The sequence below is a fragment of the Anas platyrhynchos genome, chromosome 4, assembly GCF_047663525.1.
Source record: "Anas platyrhynchos isolate ZD024472 breed Pekin duck chromosome 4, IASCAAS_PekinDuck_T2T, whole genome shotgun sequence".
Classification (NCBI taxonomy): Eukaryota; Metazoa; Chordata; class Aves; order Anseriformes; family Anatidae; genus Anas; species Anas platyrhynchos.
Genome location: NC_092590.1, coordinates 50518073 through 50539312, shown reverse-complemented (window position 1 = coordinate 50539312; position 21240 = coordinate 50518073). Strand labels below are relative to the sequence as shown.

At 39.9% G+C, this 21240-nt stretch overlaps 1 protein-coding gene and 1 long non-coding RNA gene across 11 annotated transcripts in view; one reads left to right on the top strand and one right to left on the bottom strand.

The window, feature by feature from the left end:
- The first annotated feature begins 848 nt into the window (after window positions 1-848).
- LOC106014928 (uncharacterized) lies at window positions 849-21239 on the top strand. 2 transcript variants are annotated; one of them, XR_011809185.1, is made up of 5 exons: window positions 849-987; window positions 1291-1431; window positions 11151-11225; window positions 14688-14800; window positions 18656-21239. It is a non-coding gene; the product is annotated as an uncharacterized lncRNA (long non-coding RNA). The 2 variants fall into 2 exon arrangements; XR_001186598.5 differs by lacking the exons at window positions 849-987; window positions 1291-1431 and adding an exon at window positions 1769-1865.
- Window positions 6299-21240, bottom strand: part of ADAMTS3 (ADAM metallopeptidase with thrombospondin type 1 motif 3) — a 158338-nt gene continuing 143396 nt past the window's right edge. For all 9 annotated transcript variants that reach the window (XM_072037577.1, XM_072037576.1, XM_027457034.3 and 6 more), the window contains 7 exons: window positions 18724-18804; window positions 16966-17129; window positions 16192-16357; window positions 15311-15443; window positions 14835-15042; window positions 13995-14112; window positions 6299-9129 (listed from right to left, as the gene is read on the bottom strand). In XM_072037577.1, coding sequence (XP_071893678.1) covers window positions 8552-9129; window positions 13995-14112; window positions 14835-15042; window positions 15311-15443; window positions 16192-16357; window positions 16966-17129; window positions 18724-18804 — 1448 coding nt within the window. In that variant the 3' untranslated portion in view covers window positions 6299-8551. The remainder of the gene's footprint in view (window positions 9130-13994; window positions 14113-14834; window positions 15043-15310; window positions 15444-16191; window positions 16358-16965; window positions 17130-18723; window positions 18805-21240) is intronic.

Sequence of the window (21240 nt, the reverse complement as noted above, 5' to 3'; positions counted from 1 at the left end):
TGAAGGTTGCACAACTGGTCTCCACTTTGAGCCAACAAATGATCCTGTTTTGAAGCTCCCAACAAATAGGACTTAGTCTCCATTTCTGAGCCCCCAAGAAGTAGGACTTAGTCTTTTTTTTTTTTTTTTTTTTTTTTTTTTAAGTCCCCTGCAGCAGCTCTCTGAGCCTATTATAAAGGCTGCAGAATGCATGACTTAGTCTCCATTTTGAACCACCAAGTGAGTCTGGTTTGAAGCCTCCAACATATCGGACTTAGTCTTCATTTCTGAGCCTCAAAACTGGCCAAATGAGCCTAGTTCTGAGTCCCAGGATAGGAGGACTTAGTCACTTTTTTCAAGGCCACACCCGCCACCCCACCCTCCCATCCCCCACTATGAGCCTGTTATAAAGGATGTGTGATGGAACCTCCATTTTGAGTCCCAACAGTGGCCCAATGAGCCTGGTTCTGAGTACCCAAAAATGTAGGACTTAGTTTTTGGTTTTGAGCTTCCACTGAGCCTTTTGCAAAGGTTGGAAACTACACAATTTTTGTCTCCATTTTGAGTGCCAGCGGTGGTTGATAGAGCCTGGTTTCGAGTCCTTCAGAAACAAGTGCGACTTAAATTTCCATTTCAAGCCCCTAAATTAACCAGTTTTGAAGCCCCCAAACCACAGGACTTGGTCTGTTTCTGAGCCTCCAAAGCAGCAAAATAGCCTGGATCTGAACCCCAAAAACGTAGAGCTTAGTCTCTATCTCCAAGCCCCCACAGCAGCCCTGTGAGCCTGCCGCAAAGGCTGAGAGCTGTGGGGGCTAAGCCGCCATTTTGAGCCTTTTTCAGTTGAAACTGTGCAGTGCGAGGCGTCCATTGGAGGCACACTATGAAACACTTCCTTCCTTCAGGAGCTGAGACACACCTCAACCTGAAAGAGAACTCGTGCCTCTTTAATCTGCTGCTGCTACTTTAATTGTAATTGACTTAATCACACCACAGTTCATTCTGATTCAGGTACAGGATGTGATTTCTCTCTCAGAAAAGTCTTACAAAATTGAAATGTTCTTTGGGGGAAAAAACAGAATCCTACCTGGAGAGATGGAGGGACCTGGGGTTAGAAATACAAGGCAGGCTGAGCTAATTCATCTCTTCAGACTTTCAGCTGAAAACGTTTCCAGCTTCTCCTGCTCATTTTTCTGAGCAGCCCTAGCAAAATTCAAAACAAACACAAATGTAGGACTTGTCTCTGGTGGGTGTACTTCCAAAATGTAATTTCAAAGCTAAATACTGACATCTTACCTTATTTTTTTCCCCCAGGTGAACATCCAGAAAGCATGTTGTCTTTAAAGAGTGAAGGATTATCCTCATTCGTAGTTCCAACATCCAATGTCCCTGCAGGCACGGTCTGTGCTCCTGTGCTCATCGTGACTGATCATCAAATGCTGACAAGGCTTTCAGGTAGAATTTATATCAGAAGGGTTATTCTACACATTTAGGAGCAGTCACCCCCAGTAACGATAGTGCCAGTTCTTTTTGAAACCATTTCTCCAGAAAGACAAACTGGGATTCTTTCCTCAGTGTCTTCACGATATTAGGAAGATTTTCAGTTCTTGTTCTTTTAAGTGTGATTTGGGTGCTTTATGAAAGTTAATATATGTCTTTAAAAGTAATGGACAGTCTGTAAGCAATATCTCAATACTTGTATGACAACTAAACATGTTAGTGAGGTTACAGGCACACAGTGCAGAGCAATAGTATTTTATTGTAGCATTTGAAAGGGAACCTCCTTCCAGTATCACAGGCTGCAGTAATTACATGTTGATTTCATAGTTGTTTTCACCTGCATGTACCATGCCTTCCTTACAAACCAACCCACAGTGCCACATCAGCAGGTAAGATCTAACAGTTCTTATTATTATGTATTATTATTATTATATTATTATAAGATAGTATTATTATCTTATTGTTATATATTATAATACCTTATTATTTCTGCTTTGAGGGAATGATGCAAAGGCAAATGTAAAGGTATTGACCCTTCATACATGTAGCCAAGGGGAATAAGCACCTCACAAGGACAGGCTAACCACAAACTGCAGAGGACATGTGATCCAGCAGCCTGGCAAGTGGGAATCGTGGTCTTTTGAAGTGTCACAGATCTGAACGAGTAATGCCTCAGTACATTTTTCCACTAGTTTGTGGCACGCCAGTCACAGAGCAGTCCCCATGAAAAGGAAATGTGCTGATTTGTATTCTGGAGAAATCCTCTAAATTGATCGAAACCGACTGCTCAGTCACCAGTCCTGTTCTCTCCTAGATCATTTAAGCAAGTCAGCTTGTCCCAGAACAGGAATTTGCTGTACCTCTTTGCAGATGGAGTTCAAATGTGGCACTGTGTGACAGGAGCGTGCCAGAGTTCATGGAATTGATTCAAAGGAGAAAGCAGCCAGCAGCAGACCTGTTATTATTCACCTTTCTTCTTTTGTGTTCCAGTTTGGTCGATGCCACATTCAATTTCGCACCCACTATGAACTTCCCTTTCCCAATGAGGGCTGGCACATCATCCCTCACAATGTCAGATCCTCTGCTTGATTCTTGCTGCTTCATCCTCAGGGAGATCACAGCCTCGTAGTGCCTCTCTGTTCTATCCCCCAGTGCATAGATCTTGGAGAGGAAGAATATTTATTATGTTCTTGGGCACTTATTGTACAACATCATAGCTTATTTGTGTGTCCAGCTCGCTGGCTGCCTGCATGGGGCAATATGAGGGGGTGAACGCATCTGAACACTCCACGGAGCTCAGCAGAAATGGAATGTGTAGAGGATGAGATGAGGGTGTGTGTCCTCAGGAGGACAGGCTGGAGGAAGGTCTCAAGAAGAGGTCAGGAGATAGCCAGAGCTGTAAAAGGCATTTTGTAGCACCCAAAAAGGAAAGGCTAAGGCTCCTGTACATCCATTTTTGGCCTTAAACGTGCTTTTCATTTCACGTCCGAAAATCCTTTATGTGCCTGTGACTGCAGAGGCCTGAGTGAGCTGCATATATGTATCTGAAAGTTTACTTTTAATAGCATTGCTTTTAGTTTCTCCTTGCTAATGACTTGTTCCCCTTCCTAAGTGCATCAAGAGTCTTTGGAAACATTTGAAAGTGTTTAATATATTCTGAATGGCAGGGGAGATTAAGCAAGCTGCTCAGGACTTTCAAAATGTGTTTACTTTGACTCAGAAAGCACTCTGATTTTAAAGAAATTTCCTCTCCTGTTGTCAGTGATTTTTAGTAGTACCTTTTCCCGAGTCACAGGAACCTGAAAGTATGTCAAATATAACTGCCAGAGAAAGACATGGTGAAGGCAATTGCTTTTCCTCAGAAAAGAAGCATGAACTTCCACAGTGGGCACTGAAATACCTTGAGCCACTTGCACTGAGGTAAAATCTGTGGAGTACACGGTATAAAGCAACTGTGCAATGAGAACTCAGTTCTGCATGTTCAGTTTTGTTAATTGTAAGTAACAGAAATTTTGTAACAGGTTGTGAGGACACAACACATGGAGCGGAAAGACCATCAGGGAACAAACCACCTGATGCTTTTTTTGCTCATAGAGTTGTTCTTTAAAGAAGAACAAATCTTTGAGAAGGCCTATCTTGAAGCTTTCCTTTTTGACTACAGCCAGAACGAAGATGTTCCTAGTGCCTGTTCCTAGGCACTAGGTTTCTGAGGAAATAAAAGGAGGACAGCTTCAACTTGTGGCTTGAGGTTGAGTCTTAGAGTTGAGCTGTCTTTGAGTTTTTGTGTAAAGAGTCCTAAGTGTCTCCTAGAGGTGCTCTTGTCTGGGGCCTCGCAATCTGGCAGTGGCTTGGGACAAACTGAGCATAGGAAGCTCTGTGTATTACTTGCCTTAAACTCTGCAGAGCTGGTAAAGTAATTTGGGATTGGTGCAAGAATGTGAGAGTTCCTCTTGTATCCTGCTGAGGGCAATCATAGTGTAGAAGACTTGCTGTTTGGGTACAGGACCCAAGTAATGTGAAACACCCCAACTGTATATCGTTTACTTAAGTAAGCAATGAGAATTTGATTTCAGGAGCATCTGTGTAATCATCCTTATCTCAACCATATGTAATCTGAACATTCAATGCAAAGCAATCATCCTGAAATGAGCTGAGACTTCCCCACAGAGTAAGTCACTTTTCTTCCTTTGTGTGTGTGTACACAGATTGATCACCCCTCTGATTTCAAAGGTGTTTCTCCTTTTACTTACAATGTGAAGCAAGGGTAAAATAAGACTGAAATATCCTGCATTGAACCCCACAGAAAAGGTACATCTGTGAAATGAATACCAGGTGTCAAACAGAAAAGGCTTCTACTCTTTCTGAAGTATTGCCTGCCTCTTCTTTGACAGTACCCCAGGCATTGTATCTCCACTTCTGTCCTGTGTTCTGGTGTGTGGCTCCTGGTGACCCCTTTGTAACCTGTACACCCTGGTTTGAAATTTGGCTCAGCATGAGGCCAGCCAAATTCTTTTAAAATTGTGAGCAACTCCGTGTGCTGTAAGCATCACTGGTGTATAGGTTTTTGGCTCGACTCCCAAGGAAACAGTTTGTGGAAAAGCCTGAGAAGCCCCCCCACCCCACCCTGGACTAATTGATGCATCTCTCAGTGAAATGCACAGCATCTGTGTGGGCTGAAAAAAATGGGACAAGAATAAAATGCAGTCCACCTCCCCCCCCCCCCTTTTTTTTTTCAAAGCAAATTTACTCAGTACTGTGTGCAGTTCTGGGCATCACAGTACACAAAGGACATTAAACTGTTGGAGAGTGTCCAGAGGAGGGCAACAAAGACATTGAAGGACCTAGAGGGGAAGAGGTATGAGGAGTGGCTGAGGGCACTGGGCCCGTTCAGCCTGGAGAAGAGGCTGAGGGGGGGACCTCATCGCGGTCTACAACTTCCTCATGAGGGGGAGTGGGGAGGCAGGTGACCTATTGTCTGTAAACACCAGTGATAGAACCCACGGGAATGGTGTTAAGCTGAGGCAGGGGAAGTTTAAGCTGGACATCAGGAAGAGGTTCTTTACTGAGAGGGTGGTCGCACACTGCAACAGGCTCCCCAGTGAAGTAGTCACTGCACCAAGCCTGACTGACTTTAAAAAGTGATTGGACTGTGCACTTAGTCACACGGTCTAAACTTTTGGGTAGACCCGTGGAGTACCAGGAGTTGGACTCGATCCTTATGGGTCCCTTCCAACTCGGGATATTCTATGATTCTATGACTTTATCTAGTGCGCATTACTAGCAAATTCCTTTAACTAAAATGCAAGAAAAATCAAAGCAACTTGGAAGTCATAGACAAGACCGGACTAATTCAGCTGAAAGGGACCTACAAAGATCAAATCCAGCTGCCTGACCACTTCAGGGCTAACGAAAAATTAAAGCATTATAATTAAAAAAAAAAATTAAAGCACTTATAGGCTTGGGGCATCAACCACCTCTCTGGGAAGTCTATTCTAGTGTTTGACCATGTTCGTGGTAAAGAAATTTGTCCTAATATCCAGTCTGAACCTCCTCTGGTGCAGCTTTGTGCCATTCCTGTGCATCCTATTATCAGTTAGCAGGGAGAAGAGCACCTCCCTCTCTGCTTCACCTTCTCAGGAAGTTGTGGAGAGCAATTAGGTTATGAAAACAAGTGGCTTAAGAAGCCAGTTTCTCTGGTCTCTATGTAGAGATGAAGATCTCCCTTATCAAACTAGTTTTATTCTAGAAGTTCTAGTTGTCAAGTGAGAAACAGCAATGCATTCTTGCAGATATATGGTATCAAAACTACTTAAAGACAGATGGACCAGAAGGCTAGAACGTGCACCTGTACTAAAATAACATGGGTGAGGTTTTTGTTTTGTTTTGTTTTTTAAGTCTTCAGTGGCTGGCTGCTGAAGTCCTCTCATCTACTCAGAAAACATTTCTAGCTAAAGGAGAGGAGAGCAGATGCCTCCTGTTCAGCAGATGCAGAATCTCTTAGATACCATTCCTCATAAAGCAAAGCCCAACATGTTATATGTTCCTGAGAAAAGAGTTGGAGCTGCTGTCCGGACATATACACACGTACCAGGAAGACTGGATCACAGAACATTCACTCCTTCCTTTCCCCCAATTTCCCTGCTTATTCCTCCGCAATGGTAAAAACAGGACATATTTTTAAAAATCAAAATTGTAAATCTTTTTCAATTTTTAATTTTCAAGGGAGTGAAGCTTTGGGATGTAAGTGTTCCTTCATTTTGCAAAAGGCAAGATAATGAAAAAAAAAAAAAGATCCTCCCATATGAAGCAAACCAAAGAAAGATTTGTTATGTTAAAGATTTTATTGCTACGTGCTCCCCAATACAACAAACAGGATCAGTAGTGTACACTTTAATGAAAGTGAAATTAGCTTGGTAGAAAAGAAAGCAAAAAGGTACAAGGATTATCTACACCCACATTGTATATATGTAGAAGATAAAGACAGAGAAAGAATTAACATTTGGGAAATTTCCAAGGAATAAAACACACCCTATTTGTCTGTTTGAGGCTCAGGGATTGTCTGAACAATCTATTTAATACTAATTTCTTTGACCTTCAAAAGTCTTGCAGAAAGGTAGCAGCAATTCTTTAGAGGTGTTGGGTCAATACTTTAGTGGGTTAGATTATGCACATCACAATGCAAGATGCGTCTTGCATGGCGACCCTATACTCCCCTGAACAGGATTCATCTACTTAAAAGTTTCATTTACCTTAGAAGTCTTCTGGCAACAGTTTTCATCTTTACTTCATCATAGTGATTCTGCATAATCACTACAGAAGTTTCTTTCCAGAATTTAGCCTTTGGAGTCCTACTATTTTATAGGATGTTAGAGGTTCACAATCACTGTCCTTATAAATGGGTCAATCATGAGGACCTTTTATGGGGAGCCAAAAATTGCACATGAATTTTTCATAGCCTATTTAGAAATTAAAGATGCCTGTAACAAAAAAAAAATAAAATGTCATAAGACTTTTTTTTTTTTTAAAGAATAAGATCAACAATTTCTCTACAGTAGTTTAGTTAGCTTAAATTTCTGTTCTATCCATATGACATAGCATGTACAGGTATCTAGTTACATCTCTCTATTTTATCTTGGCAAAAAGAATAGTCAACTGCCCTTAGTGTAAATATTTAGTACATAAAATACTATCAAGAATTCAACTTTTAATAAATATCTTTAGTTCTCAATCCTATATACAAGTACTTTACAGCAACACACAGGAGAGAGTGTGATTGGGTGGACTGTGAACAAGATGGTTATTGACATAAATTACTAGTACATTATTGCAGTCAGATGCATTGTGGTTGTGGAGATTTTGAGGTGAACCATGCTGAAAAATAAATATCTCTCTCACCTTTAAATCAATGCTTCCAGTAGGCAAAAAAAAATCTATTTTAAGTCTTGCCACAGCTATTTCTTATTAGTGCCTATTCTACCACTGTGATGCTTTTTCAGCTTCATAAAAAACAACCGGATCGTTTGGAAAACACAACTCATTTTTGACTTGTGAATATTACAGTACTTACAGTATATACATGGTTTCCTACACTGGTCTGACCTTGTAGGCAAAAGGAGACCAAAGGGACAGCACTGCTACTCCTAAACTGAAGCAGTGCCTGCTTAGCATGGGCCATGGGTATCAGGGTTCATTTCACAGGCACATACAATTGTTTTTCCAACCTGTGACTAGAATTACACTAAAATTTCTAAATCTACTTTTAATGGGCAGGTGGCAATAAGTAGACTCGTACCTTGAGGATTACACTTTTTTTCCCCCTATTTCAAAAGAAAGCATCACATTGTTGACATTAATAAAAACCAAACTCTTTCCTAGTTTCAGTAGATGTAATTCATACGAAAATGGAACTCCTCCTTTTATGACAATGCTGCTTAAAAAAATCAACTTATGGAATGTAAATAAGGCAGTACTCAATGGCAGGCACCTAGCAATTGTCCAGAATGTAACATAGGTAAACAGTTGTCTGACAGCACAAAACTCTTAAAAATAATACTGATTTTCTGCAATATACAGTATTTACACAACAGCTGCAAATTTGCTCATACAATATCCATTTATATAGATAAATTAGCAAAACAAGTCTTATGGATTCAGTTGTTCCATTGCAAAAGTATTTTGTATAGTGTAAACGTTTGGTACCTCTTGTAGTGGGGCGTTTTCTATATGTGTTTAAAAACAAAAATAATGAGGTGAGTGCTGACATCAGGGCCGCTTTCCCTGTACTAGAACTTGACCGATGCCCTCAGCAACTTTTGCTCACTGTTAGGAATATTCTTTGGTGCTTTCCTCCAACACATTCACGCTACCCAGATGACGCAGGATGGGAGGAGGATGGGAGCGACTAGAAAGTGAACCAGCACTTCTCGTTCTTTGTATTTACAAGGAAATGAGTTGATGATCTGCAGCGTCCTGCTCGTGGAAAGCAGCATGCACCATAGTGTCCAGAAGTAAAGAACTGAAACACAAAGCCAAACAAAGCCTCTTTCTGCTACTATCCTCCACGTGGCATTCACGTTCATCTTTCCACAGTGGAGGACCTCGAAGGCCATCTCTTTTCAACCTGCTTCTCACCCTTCCGTGAGGTTCTCAGTGAAGAAGGAGCACCCACCATGGTGTTATTAAGTGGCACCACAGGAACTGCTGCTGCCAAAGCAAGGGTGTTACGAGGGCCAAGACTGCTGCTGTTGGCAGGTGGCTGGTGTAGCAAAGCAAACAGCCTAGAAGTCTTGCTTGCCTCAGGAAGTCTCCATCGCGGAAACTCAGCACCTTTAGTCTTAGTGTTTGATGGGGAGACGCGTGCATCTGTGTCCTCTTCTGCAAAGCGAAGCCTGCCCAGAGAACTTCGCCCAGGCAGGAGCTCTGCGTAGCGGGGCACTGACGGCGTTGGCATCACCAAAGCCCTAGGCAGGTCACTGTGATCAAACAGTGCTTCCTCTTCAGTCTCAGCAGCCTCGGTAAGGAATGGAGGTGGGAGGGTGCTGCTGCGCTTGCTGCAGGACTCACAGCAGAGCTTGTTGTAGCCAGGGATGGAACAGTACCGTGCAAGCACTTCCATCTGACAGAAGATAGATTTGTCTCCCATACAGGGTTCATCTGCAAAACAAATCCAATACTGATTACAAACCCAGCACCAAAGAGTGCCTGGATGGAATTTAGATGGGCATTGATAAAGTTCTGCCCATGTTTCCAAAATGATGGGCTAGTCTGAGATGCTTCATCCATCAAAGAACTCACCAACCCCATCCCCTTCAAAGAGGCCTAGCTGGGAACAACAACAACAACAAAAAATCATTGTTCACTCTGAAAATGCTGGATTCTGCGCACACCAGTCATGAGGAGAGGAAAGTCATGCTCTATTTCTGGAGAGCCACAGACAGCAATTTCCAATGATAACCTAGTAACTCCCAAATACCCCACTAGTTGTCATTCTACCCTGCCCAAATCACCTTCCCTTCTAGCCTAAGGACATTGCATATCAACAACATTTAAAACAATTAAAATTTCCCTTAAATAAATCCCAAGCAGTAACTCTTGGAGATGCCTTTTATATAATCTCTTAAAATAAAGTGTTAGATACATTTATTAGTTTTTCAGTGACCTAAACATAACTAGAGAACCGATGGAAAGCTCTTAACAGATAGTTCGGATGCCTTCAAGTTGTGCGTGGCATTCCTTTCAGTCAGATCTTAAAGATCTTAAAGAAGTCAAAGATGTACTGGAGGGTCTCAAAAATGTCAATGTTCCTTTGAGCGTTTGCTGGATATTTGTATTTGACACATAGAAATGCAGTGGTCATTGCAATAATATGAAAAAGGAAAAATAAGGCTTTTATATTTAGCTAAGAGCACATCTGTACCCGGTCTTTTAAATTTACAAATTTTATGTTCCTAACCTGTTGTACCAGTACCTAAATCTGGTGCTGAGGCTCTAGCAGCAGTTCAGAAGCAGGCCAGGAACATAGAAATGTGTAATACGTCACAGGACAGAAAACCAGCACTGAGGACAAGTGAGTTGCTCAGTGCATCCAGTAACTATTCAAATACTTTCGGAAGAGACCAGCAAAACATTCCCATTAACAGAATTTTCCTAAGATATCACAGTTTACTTGAAATAGTATTGATGGATTTTACTTAAAATAGAAGCATGCAAAATTATAATGTAAAAGGCCAAAAGCTAACCCCAATGATTGAGAGTATCTGTTCCATGTCTAGTCCTCAATTCATAGTTAGCAATTATGTAGTCAACATTTTAACGAGCAACAGATGCCATGTTTTGCCACTTATTAAGCTCTGAAATTAAATTAGCTTTCTGTCCTGTGATATTTTCTCACTGGTGTACAGATGCTGTCTCACCACATGTCAACAGTACGTTAGGCAACCGAGTTTTCCTATTTTAAAATATTAACTGTAGCCCAACCCCTCAATCAGTGTAAATCAGCTTAATTCCACTGAATTCAGTAAAATTACACACATCAGTGGGCTCGCGGGATGTTGTTTATAAATAGCAAATTATATGACTTCAGCACGTAATACAATTTTTTTCCTTGCTCCTAGTCCTGATGTGCTTCCTTGGATGGGTGTTTATTGGTTCTTGACAAACCTAGCATTAAATCTGCAGCTTTGCCTGGGAACGTATGTAGTCCATGGAGGCACTATAAGACTATTTTCAGCAGGAATTAGCATGGGAAATTCAAGGGCTGTATTCATAATTCATCTAAACTAGAAAAACTAATATTGAAACACAAATCTTTGCATCATATGTAAAGTAATAATTATGCCTTCATGGAAATGAAAGCACCTTATCTGGAAAATTATGGCAGTCACCTTATTAACACACTGTGATTTATATCAATATATAAGTGAAAGCAAACATTATGACCTAAAATGACAAACAAATCAAAAAGTATTTTTGCCATTCCATAAATGCATCTTATTTAGTCCTGTTCTCTCATGGCTATTTTTTCTGGTATTGGTTTGCAATGGTTTAGATTTTGTGACTCACACGGTAGTGCAAAGATTTGGTTTTGTACTTATCTACTTTCAGTAGGTTCCGTTAGTACAATCTTGGAGCTAGATACTCACGTAATCCTTTTTTTTATTATTATTATTTTTTAGGTTAATTCTGCACAACCTAGTCAACCATTTCCTATTCAGTACTGAAGTGCTTGTATCCTTCTGCTGATGTTCATGGTAAAAAAATCTTTTCACAATTTGTTACTTGCTTCACAGTAACTAAGAGTAGAAGACACAAGAAAGTGTATCGGCTCCCTAGGGAATTTTTAGAAGATGAAATTACTAGAATAGAATTTAAATTAACTCAAATTTTTCACATTAGATTCTAGATTTGACATATCTCTTAAAAAAGGCATCACCTTGACTGTACATCCAATGGGATGTTTGCTGACAGCATCCCATTGAGAAATCTTGCTTTGAGCTGGAAGTTGGTATTCAGGTTCTAAAATTTAAAACAGGAGGTGGGTACTTCTGCATGCATGCCATATCACATCTGGCAAAGTAGGGCTTCCTCATACAGAGTTCTTACATGAAGCTCATCAGTTCATGTCAGTACCAAGGGATCAGTTTTTTAATTTGGGACAGATAAAAAGGAAATTTGATGGTAACATTTGCACAGCCACAGAAACATGACTGCTGCTCAGATTATTGCTAAGGACCTGAAGAGTAAAATCTTGCCTCCTTCTTCCTTCTAGTCACAGAGAGTTAAGAAGAGTAAGTGAAATATCTATGGGAGGTGTCCTCATTTTTCTACACTACAAAACTCAGCTCCACTGAGGAAGAGCTGGTGACTCTTCTGTATACAGACATGTTTTTTCATGAAATGAAAAAGAAAAGCTTTAACATAACATAAAACGAATCACTCCAGCTATGAAAAATGTCCATCCCAGCTCCATTAAGATGAAATTCTCAGCAACTGTGCATTTATACGGTAAATCACTGGCCAAAAACACATAATACAGACTAATGTTTTGCTAAGTCTAAAGCCCTGAAAATCAAAATAATAATCCAGGCTATACAGACTTAAAAATAAAGGTCTACCACACATTACATAAAGGGTTTATCTACATAAATGTTACAGAACACTATTTATATATTAGCTGCATTCCCCCAAAACATAGAGTGTGGTAGAAACCACATCAGAAGAGTGTGGCAAAAAAGATAGACTACTTGGTCTGAAAGAATACTGGCAGCTACTTAGTGCAGAGGTTGAAAATCCCAGTGCTTGGTAAAAGTTATGGCCCTAATCCCTGAGCGAGGTAGAGAGGTTTGTGCTCAAAGAGGAGAGTCTGGCTGAGGAACAAAATATGCAGGGCCCCTGTGGTTTTTTCAAAAGGATGAAGGACTTGGCTGGATGCAGCTGTTTGTGCCCTTGTAGTTAGCAGCATTTTCATAAAGCCCACATTGTGCTGTAGGTTTGCTGCAGCAAGGCCAGGTAGATCATTGCATTTCCCTGGCCATTACTTCTTTTTTTTAACAGCTATTGCAATGTGTGCTATGTCCTCTCTCTTGAGAAAATGGACCTAGGGCTTCAGAACCCTGTTAAGCACCCTCAGTGCCTACATGTGACCACAAAAATCCTTCATTCACCAGGGCGTGTGAGATGGGGTCCATATTAAGTATCCAAAAAAATAATAATAAAATAAGTATTAACCAAGGCGATTCAACTGCAATTTGTAGAGGGTCTGTACAAGACCATCTATTGCTTACATTCCATATTAGTGGATCCTAGGTGTTGCAGGTCAGTGGCACTGAGTATTGCTGTGGGAGAACATAATACTCACATGGAGAAAAAAGACTGCGTGATACTTAATTTTGAATGGCTGGAATTTAACAGTCTGTTACAGAAAATCCCAGGTGATATTTAAAGAACAAATTCTTTAAGCTAATGCTTAAAGCACAAGATCAAATTTACCTGAATAGTTTTTTGAAGATGTAACGCTTATTTATTTTAGTTTTGGAAATGTTTCTATCACCAGTGAATAACAAGTCCTTAATGAAATTTGTTTCTAAAGTCACAGATAGTGATTTGCTCCCACCTAGTGGACCCACCATTTCTTAACAGTTCATCGCTCTGAGAATTGTTTTCTCCTGAGTTCCTTCACTAGCAATAGCAGAAGAGAAAAAGAGGAAAGTAGAAACTTTTACCAGACTTGTGGCAAGCAGTTAGATTCAATCTGTGGGAGAGCATACTGCATGTTCTAAGAACTCTTACTCTGAAGAATTACTAAATTACTAAATACTAATTACTAAAGAATTTTTTTCTACCAGCCAGGGGTCAGAGGATTAGGACTATCACGAGAGATTGAAAAAACCAAATAAATTGTATTATATTTTCATTTCCTTTCAATTGGCAGGGTTGTAAAACTCTTCCTGTGATCTAAAGGTCAAGCAGGGTCTTCTTTGGATTGACCTTCACCTTTGGCCCAATTTTTGCAAATGCAACTTAGGCTAACATATCTAAATGCCCTTATTTCAGCATGTTTACAAGAGAGAACAACCCTGGTGTGTGAGAAACACCAAACCCCTGGAGTTAAGGTATCAGTAATAGTCTGGACAACAGGGTGCCTCTAGCTGGAACAGAGCAGGGCAATCTCGAGTGAATGATGCATTGTTTAGAATACAAGAAGTGAATGGTGTTGTGTGGTTGTCGCCTGACAGTGTAGGGTCTTTAAAATATGGCACAGTACAAGCTTGGTGTGTACACTATGTCATTATAAGCATGGGCTCTGCCTTGTCTTCGAAACCTGTACATAGAAAGTTCACCAAGTAAAACTAAAGCTTTAGGTAGGATTAAATACAGGTCTAGTATTTTTCATTGGAATTTAATGAGTATGAAAAGTCTTAACCATCTCTATCCCAGAACATTGCTATGCCCTGACATGCTGCCCTGAGACAGGGACTGTTACCCTCATCTGATGCAGTCATATTAAGTTGTTTGCTTACCATTACAGGGAGCGAGTTTACAAGTCCTCACTGATTCTGGCTTTTCTCCATCACAATGGTCACCAGCACGGCATATGATCTGCCGGGTCTCAGTGCCCTCCCCACAAGTCACAGAACACTATGAGACAGACACAAGACAATTCAGGATATTTCACAGCAACGTGCAATAGTTAATGTGTATAAAATAGCCCAAGGGTGTCTTTTACATTAGGCTATACATTCCAGTAGTTTGTTTTGAAAGCAGGCTTTAGTGAAGGGTGGCATAATGGAAAAATAAGCAAAGAAAGAGGATGGTATTTTCTGCAGTTCTTCCTTTCTGTAATGTTAAATTTATTATTAGAGCATATTATGAATTTTTCTACTTCGTCTTCTTATAACCAATTCCTGATCTTGACAGTATAATAGAAAGAGAACACAAAGGGCATGGAATTCTAACTCGGTACCTGCTGAGTTAGCTGTAAAGTTCAGTTGTTTGTTCCAAAGACATCACAACAGTACTGACAGTTGCAGAAACTTTGAGATTCTACCACAGTCCAAGTTGGTAAAACAAACAAACAAAAAAACCTATCTATAAAGCTGTCCTCAGAGTTAGGGAAATACAAAGTTGGAAAGGTGGAGAAAAACACAATTTCAATATTTGTTTTGCAGGATTGTATATCTAATATTGTGGATGTTTTCCATGTTGGTTTCTAGGATGGCATTATCTGCTGCCAAATTTCATGTCTTGGAGAATTCTGACGACGTGCAGTCAGGAGCTTTCACCCCAGGCCCAGCTCTGACATTGGAGGCACGAGGTGTTAGCGGAGGTATGGTATTTGCTCATGACTGCTGCTCACCTACCTCAGACCAGGGTCCAGCCTTCCACTGTGCAGGGCACGGTACACGGTTGCATGGCCTGCGACTCTCAGGGCGATCTCCACTGCAGTACTTGAAGTGGACAGAGCGATTTGTGCCATCATGGAGGGGTTGAATGCAACGCACAGTACGGATCTGGTAGCCTGAATTCCCACAGGTTTTTGTGCAGTATTCCCACTCATCTGCTGACCACCTGGGGTGTAAAAAGAACAAGATGCCATCAGAACTTTTACCCATTATCCAAACTGCTGCCAGCTCAGGCAGCCCTTAGCGTGCAATTTTTTTTGGTGGTGAAACCACTCAGATCAGTAACCAGTCTTACACAGACAGAAAAAGACATCCAGAACACAGGAACTCCAATCTAGATAGCTATCGGATAGCATCCCAAATCTAACATGGGTTGTTTTCCACACCTACCACAGAAGGCAATCGTTTGTATCTTATCTCTAAGACACACTTACAGAGGCTGTGTGCATTCCTGAAGATTGCACATTCTACGAATGGGCTTTGGCTTTTTACTGGCTTCACAGAAGCTGCGATGAACCATTTTGTTATCACTTTTCCTGCGGCACCCGTATTTGGTATACTGGAACCCTGGAACATATTTCAGAGAAGTCAGGAAAAACAGGTTCTTGTTAGATTTTTTTGATTTAAATATAAGTCTTATGTTCTATTAAATGGTTTTACATGACATATTTACAAGGTATTTAAACATGCTCACAGTTTGTTCAGTTTTCAAGCACTACATTGTTGCAGAGTGCTCTGTGGATGTTGTTTAAAACATGGCACTAGGGTAGGTTTTCAAGGGACTGTTAAGACCCTTTAGTTTAACCTCTGCATTGTACATACAGATTTTGGCAAAGAGACGGTAGAAATTACCTCCTTATTGTCAAGTGGCAGGTCACTGACTAACAAGGGAATAAATCCATGTCCCAAATCTTATTTTAGTGTTCTTGCTGCTGGATGACATCACCCACTCATTTGCTGTACAAAAGTCTTAAAGTTACTTAGAAATTTACATTCCCCATTATTTGTATAGGAGTAGTGTTCATTCCATAAGTAAAGTGAACACTCAGTAGCATAAATGGCTGGGTTTGTACATCCAAAGAGGCCTTGGGTGCTGCATTTAAACACCTAGAAAGGACTTTTCTTTCTAGGCTGAAGCATTACACTTTTGAATAATCAGACACTTAAGATATTTTAAGCTTGGCCACCCCAAATAACAAGCTGTTTTTAAAAAGGAAGCCCAAGATTTTTAAAGCATTCACTTCCCCCACCTTCTACTCTTCTACTTTTGGTAATTTGTCATTTATTACTACAATGTGCTACATCATCTGTTTACCTCCACCACAGGGTTTGGAGCACTGCGACCAACTCTTTAATGCCCACTCAAAAGTATCTATTTCCTCCTGTAGGACGTTGTTGCTGTTGATAGTTGGCACTGAATCCTCGTGAATGATGTATTTATAAGTCAGGCTAGATCTTGTGTCATTCTCCCGAGGAATGATCTATTAATAATCAAATGCAAACAGTGGTAGAAAACCAGAGCCATTATTTATTCTGTAGTGTAAAGAAACTATGGCCTTTTAAGGACACATGGAAACTGCTGGTTAGCTAATTGGAAAAAAAAAAAAAAAAAAAAAGTCTTCTTTTATCTTCACAGTTAGAACTAACAATAGTAAAATCAACAGAGAGCTGTTTAAAATGAGATGCCTTTCTAAGCTAGCTTTCTAGGCTGGCCAAGTAGGACACCATCATCCAGGATGAAATGATGCAGTGGCCCAGTCATCTACTTGGCAGGAGACCAGGGTTGGTCTCAAATACTGTTTGACGTACTAAGACTTTTTTTGTCCACTGAAAGTGTCCCATTGAAGTCAGAGACCACAATATTTGGCTTGTGACTGATACTTTACCACTGCATGAACAGGCAGCAGTTTACATGGGAGGGTAAATGCTAGTGAGGAAAGGATTTCAGCTTGCCAGCTGTCTCCTCAGCATATGTCTTTCTGACAGGCGTTAACACAGCAAAGTTTGTCTCAGCACAATCTCCGTGCTGACTGTGCACTTTTACAAAAGACAAAACTACCACATTCCCACTGCTTGACAAACAACCTACCAGCACAACCACTGCATCATGCAAAGGCCCATCAGTGTGAAGAGTTTCTATGTCATCTTCTATGTTGTATTCCCACTCCACGCCCAGGTCGATGAAAGATCGGGATCTGGCTTCCTCCCCTTTCCCATTCAGAATATAGTGTCCTGTAGCCTGGTTCTTAATTGCTGAAAGGATTGAAAAGAGTGGCAGTCGTGCCTTCCATCATAGCGTCTGCAATCGTAGTGGCTTATGTGAAACTTGATCGGAGATATTACAGAAAGCTTTTTACAAAAAACAAACAAAGAAACACTAGGAAATGCTATAGATGCATTCTCAGAAAAAGGCCCTCCAAGACCATCTCATTTAGCCTCCAAATTCCACTCTGATGATAGACACATTTGCATGTTTGATTCAATTTTAGACCTCCTTATCCATATGAATTAGATACAGATACAGAGCTAGAGATGGACTGAAAAACTTCTTCCTGTGTAATAATATGCACATTTTCCATATTGGTTTAGTTCCCAGGAAGCACGGGTAGTAGCAAGAAACTCGGGTCAAATCTTCAGAGTTTCCCTTCCTCCACATTTGCATAAGACCAAACCAGCATCATTGGGAATACACACCTCAGGAGACTCTAAGTGCATTTCTTATATTCCTCAGGTTATAAAAATGACAGCTTTTTTCTGTATTTCACTGTCTTTTGCATATGTATTTAAGTACCAGATGCTAAAATCTGTAAGCAAAGAGCTGAGGCATTTGAACCCCTGGGAAACTTACTGGTTTTGGGTTCCTGCAACACACCTTGGAAGTCATGTAGTGCGCAGGTCATTATTGTGCTCTGATGACAAACCATTACATCAGAAATCTGAGAGGTGGGCTCTAATTTTTTCTTTTGTGCTAATTTTGCAGATCACCATAGAACATGATAAAATATATGCAGAAATCTCACATGTTCCTATGATTAATCAAAATGCAGGAGCTCTGCAGTACCTAGTTGGAAGTGTGATGAAACTACTTACTGCCAAATCAAAGCTATCCCCTGAAAGGTATTAGCAGGACATGTTTGGTCCACATGAAGATCTTGGACTTCAAAAGCCTCTGACATCAGCACAGCCAAAACTACTGTCTCTTCTTTTTCTTTTTTAATCCTTTTTTTTTTTTTTTTAGTAACTGACTTAACTTTGCCTTAATAGTTTCAAATTCAGACAGTGCCCTAGCACAAAAAGAGCTGACTAAATGTATGTTAGAAACAATGGATGATCTCACCCCTCTAGTGTACGCTAAAAATCCCTTAAGCATTAGAAAGTGGTAAGTAGCAAGACACAAGCTGATTAACAACAATATGGTATTTCTTACATAAGAAAAATCTCAAATGAAAGGGACTGCAATTATATGACAAGTTCTCCAGTTTTTCTTTCCATTAAAAATGCTGTTGCTTACAATCTGCAGCGAATAAGAATAATTGAAGATAGTGAATTTCATTCACAAAACAGAATTTTTTTTACTCTGGCAGCGCCAGTTTAAATTTGAGTGATGACAGTCTTTTATTAGTAAGCATGCAAATTGGGATCAGTTTAACATTTTGAAGAATTCAGATGAGAATTAAATTTGATTGCTAAGCTTATGCTGTTGAACTCAGTCCTTAACATGCAATTCTGAATGCACATATTTACCCTAAACACTTTAATTTGGTTATCTCATTTCTCAGGTTCTTGCATGACTGCCCCATGCTTCTCATCATGCCTCAAAGCCAAACCTGAGGAGAGAAACACTTACCAAGAAAGTGAGGAGAAGCCTCGTCTTCTTGGATAAACACATGTCGAGCACCAGGAGGGATATCAAACATCTTAAGGTACCCTTTGGCATGTGTAGTAGTCAATGGAGAAAGAAGAGGAGAAAATAAAAAGTAATAGCCATGGTTAGGAGCGCTCTACATCATCCAGCTTCTACTTGCAGAAGAGGGCATCCATCAACTGAGAAGCAGTGCCACAGAGAAACTGATCAAATAGTTTTGTAACATGTTTGGCAAGACTTCCTTGTGCTTTTCCTCTTTCAGGGAGAAAAGAGAAACCAGTTACAAATCTATTTATCACTTGATTAGCTGCACTCCTATAGGCCATAATGATTAACAATTCAGGCAAAAATATGTTTCCTATGTTTGTGAGCATACAAAGGAAAAAAACAAGTCTTCCTGATTATTTTTTTTTCCAGATCACCCATCAGCCAGACTGTTAGATTTGAATTTACTTACTGTACTGTTACATGTTTATGTCTTAAGTGTGTCTATTTACTTCTGAGACATCAATGACTCTGAAGAAAGTTGGATGTACTACAGAGTGTATTGTTGCTACACTTAAGGAAGGTCTTGTCTATGTGGAAGTTCATTATTGACAACTGTGAAATGCAAAATGAATCAATTCAAGTATTACTGCTGAGGTGAAAGGGCTGAACTCAACTCTCTATAGCTAAGAGTAAAAAACAGTTCCCAAAGACAATAATTCCTATTTTCAGTTTTAATTATTTATCAGTCCAAACCACAAGTAATTAGTGTGATATTAAGCACATACTATGGTAATTTAGGAAGACTAAAATCTGTCTTCAGAACCTGTCAACAGGCACTTCTATTTAAAGTTTTAAAGAAGAGCTACACATGTAGCTAAGTGAATGTATAATTAATTGGATGTAAGGATGTGAAACTCTTGAGTTCATTGCATTTTCATATTCCTCTATTTTCCCTATAACACCTGCATATTTAATTATGATAAATCTTCTTGGATCCATTTTTAAAGAGCTGAATAAGTTTTTCCTCTGATTTGTACTCCACAATCCATTTTCCTGTTACCAAAGCAGTGTAGATGTGACTAGACTTGTAGTATTTGTGCATTGCAAACAGAAGATTTAGCATTTAAGTAACTGTTTCATCTGAAGGATTCTAAGACTAACCAATAAATGTGTAGTTAGCCATGCGTCTGACATAGTACAGCTGCTTGGATAATCAAAGCAAAGAAAATGAAGAACTATGAGTGTGTAAAATCATGGTCTTGGCTGATGAGTGAATGCAAAAGCAGCATTTGCTGACCTTTTTATTGACCATTTTTTGAGCATATGAAACAAAACTTTTGCCTGATTTTGTGTTATCTATCAACATCTAGATGAAGATGAGAACTATAGCAAGAACTCTCGAGTTGCCATGGATGTCGCTCTTTCTGCAAGCACATGAAACTTACCCAGAGTATTTTTAGACTCCTTTGTTTCAGAAAGGGAAATATTGCGAGCTCCTTTGGGCAATGTAAATGCTCCTCTTGTCTTCCCTTAAATAGAACGTCTGTAATTAGTGTTATGGGAGCCAAGTCCTGTTATTTCATTGACTACATTGTCAGCCAGATGGTCTTAAAAAATACAAAGTAGAACTTACGTTCTGTGTTCAAAGGCATTTAAAGCAGTTTTAGACACATCTAGCAAATTTTAATAGTCAATGAAAATTAGACCAGTGAAAATTCAGGTAGGTGATTTTAAGTTGGATACTTGCAGATTTCATTTTCCAGAAACTTGAATTCTTTTTGGCACCTCTTGCTTAAATGTTTTCCTGTTGGAAGAGGTCAATTAGTCCTTTTAATGACTAGATTGCCACAGTTACCATAAAACAATAAACATTTCACAAATACTTTCATCACTTTCATTAACATTTGGAAGTGGCTGATCAACAGCAGTCTTTCCTGAACCATATCCTAGCACTGTCCGTCACTTTGAATTGTAGTGCTTTCCAGGCACTGAGAACATTGTGAAAACATCCAGTCACACACTATCACTCCATAAGACAATGCAGTATTACTAAGGGCCCCCAGGCAAAAATGCTGAGACAGAGCATGATGAGGTCAATAGCAGATTTTGCCCTCTGCTGGCCTCTCATTTGCCCTGTTATCTCCCAGGCAGTAAGCCAAACCACAGGCGAGGTACACTGACTGCAAGCTGTGAGCTGCAAACCACTGCTATAGAAAATAGAAACCAGACTCATTAGAGAAAGCTCTTCCTGGACTGGATCCAAAGTTGTGACACGAATATTCCCTCTGCCCCCCAAAGTACAACCATTCTTCTTAGTGAAAAAGATTAGAAACACACTTAGAAGGCAGAGCACTTATTTCTGCTGATTACAGGAGGTGTTTTGTTTTGTTTTGTTTTTCAGAAAAGCATAGTAACTCCCAACTCAAGAAATACACAGGTTTATACATAAGGTTCAACTTATAGTCTTAAGTTTGAGTAATTCTTATATTATTCTGTGTCTAATCCATAAAG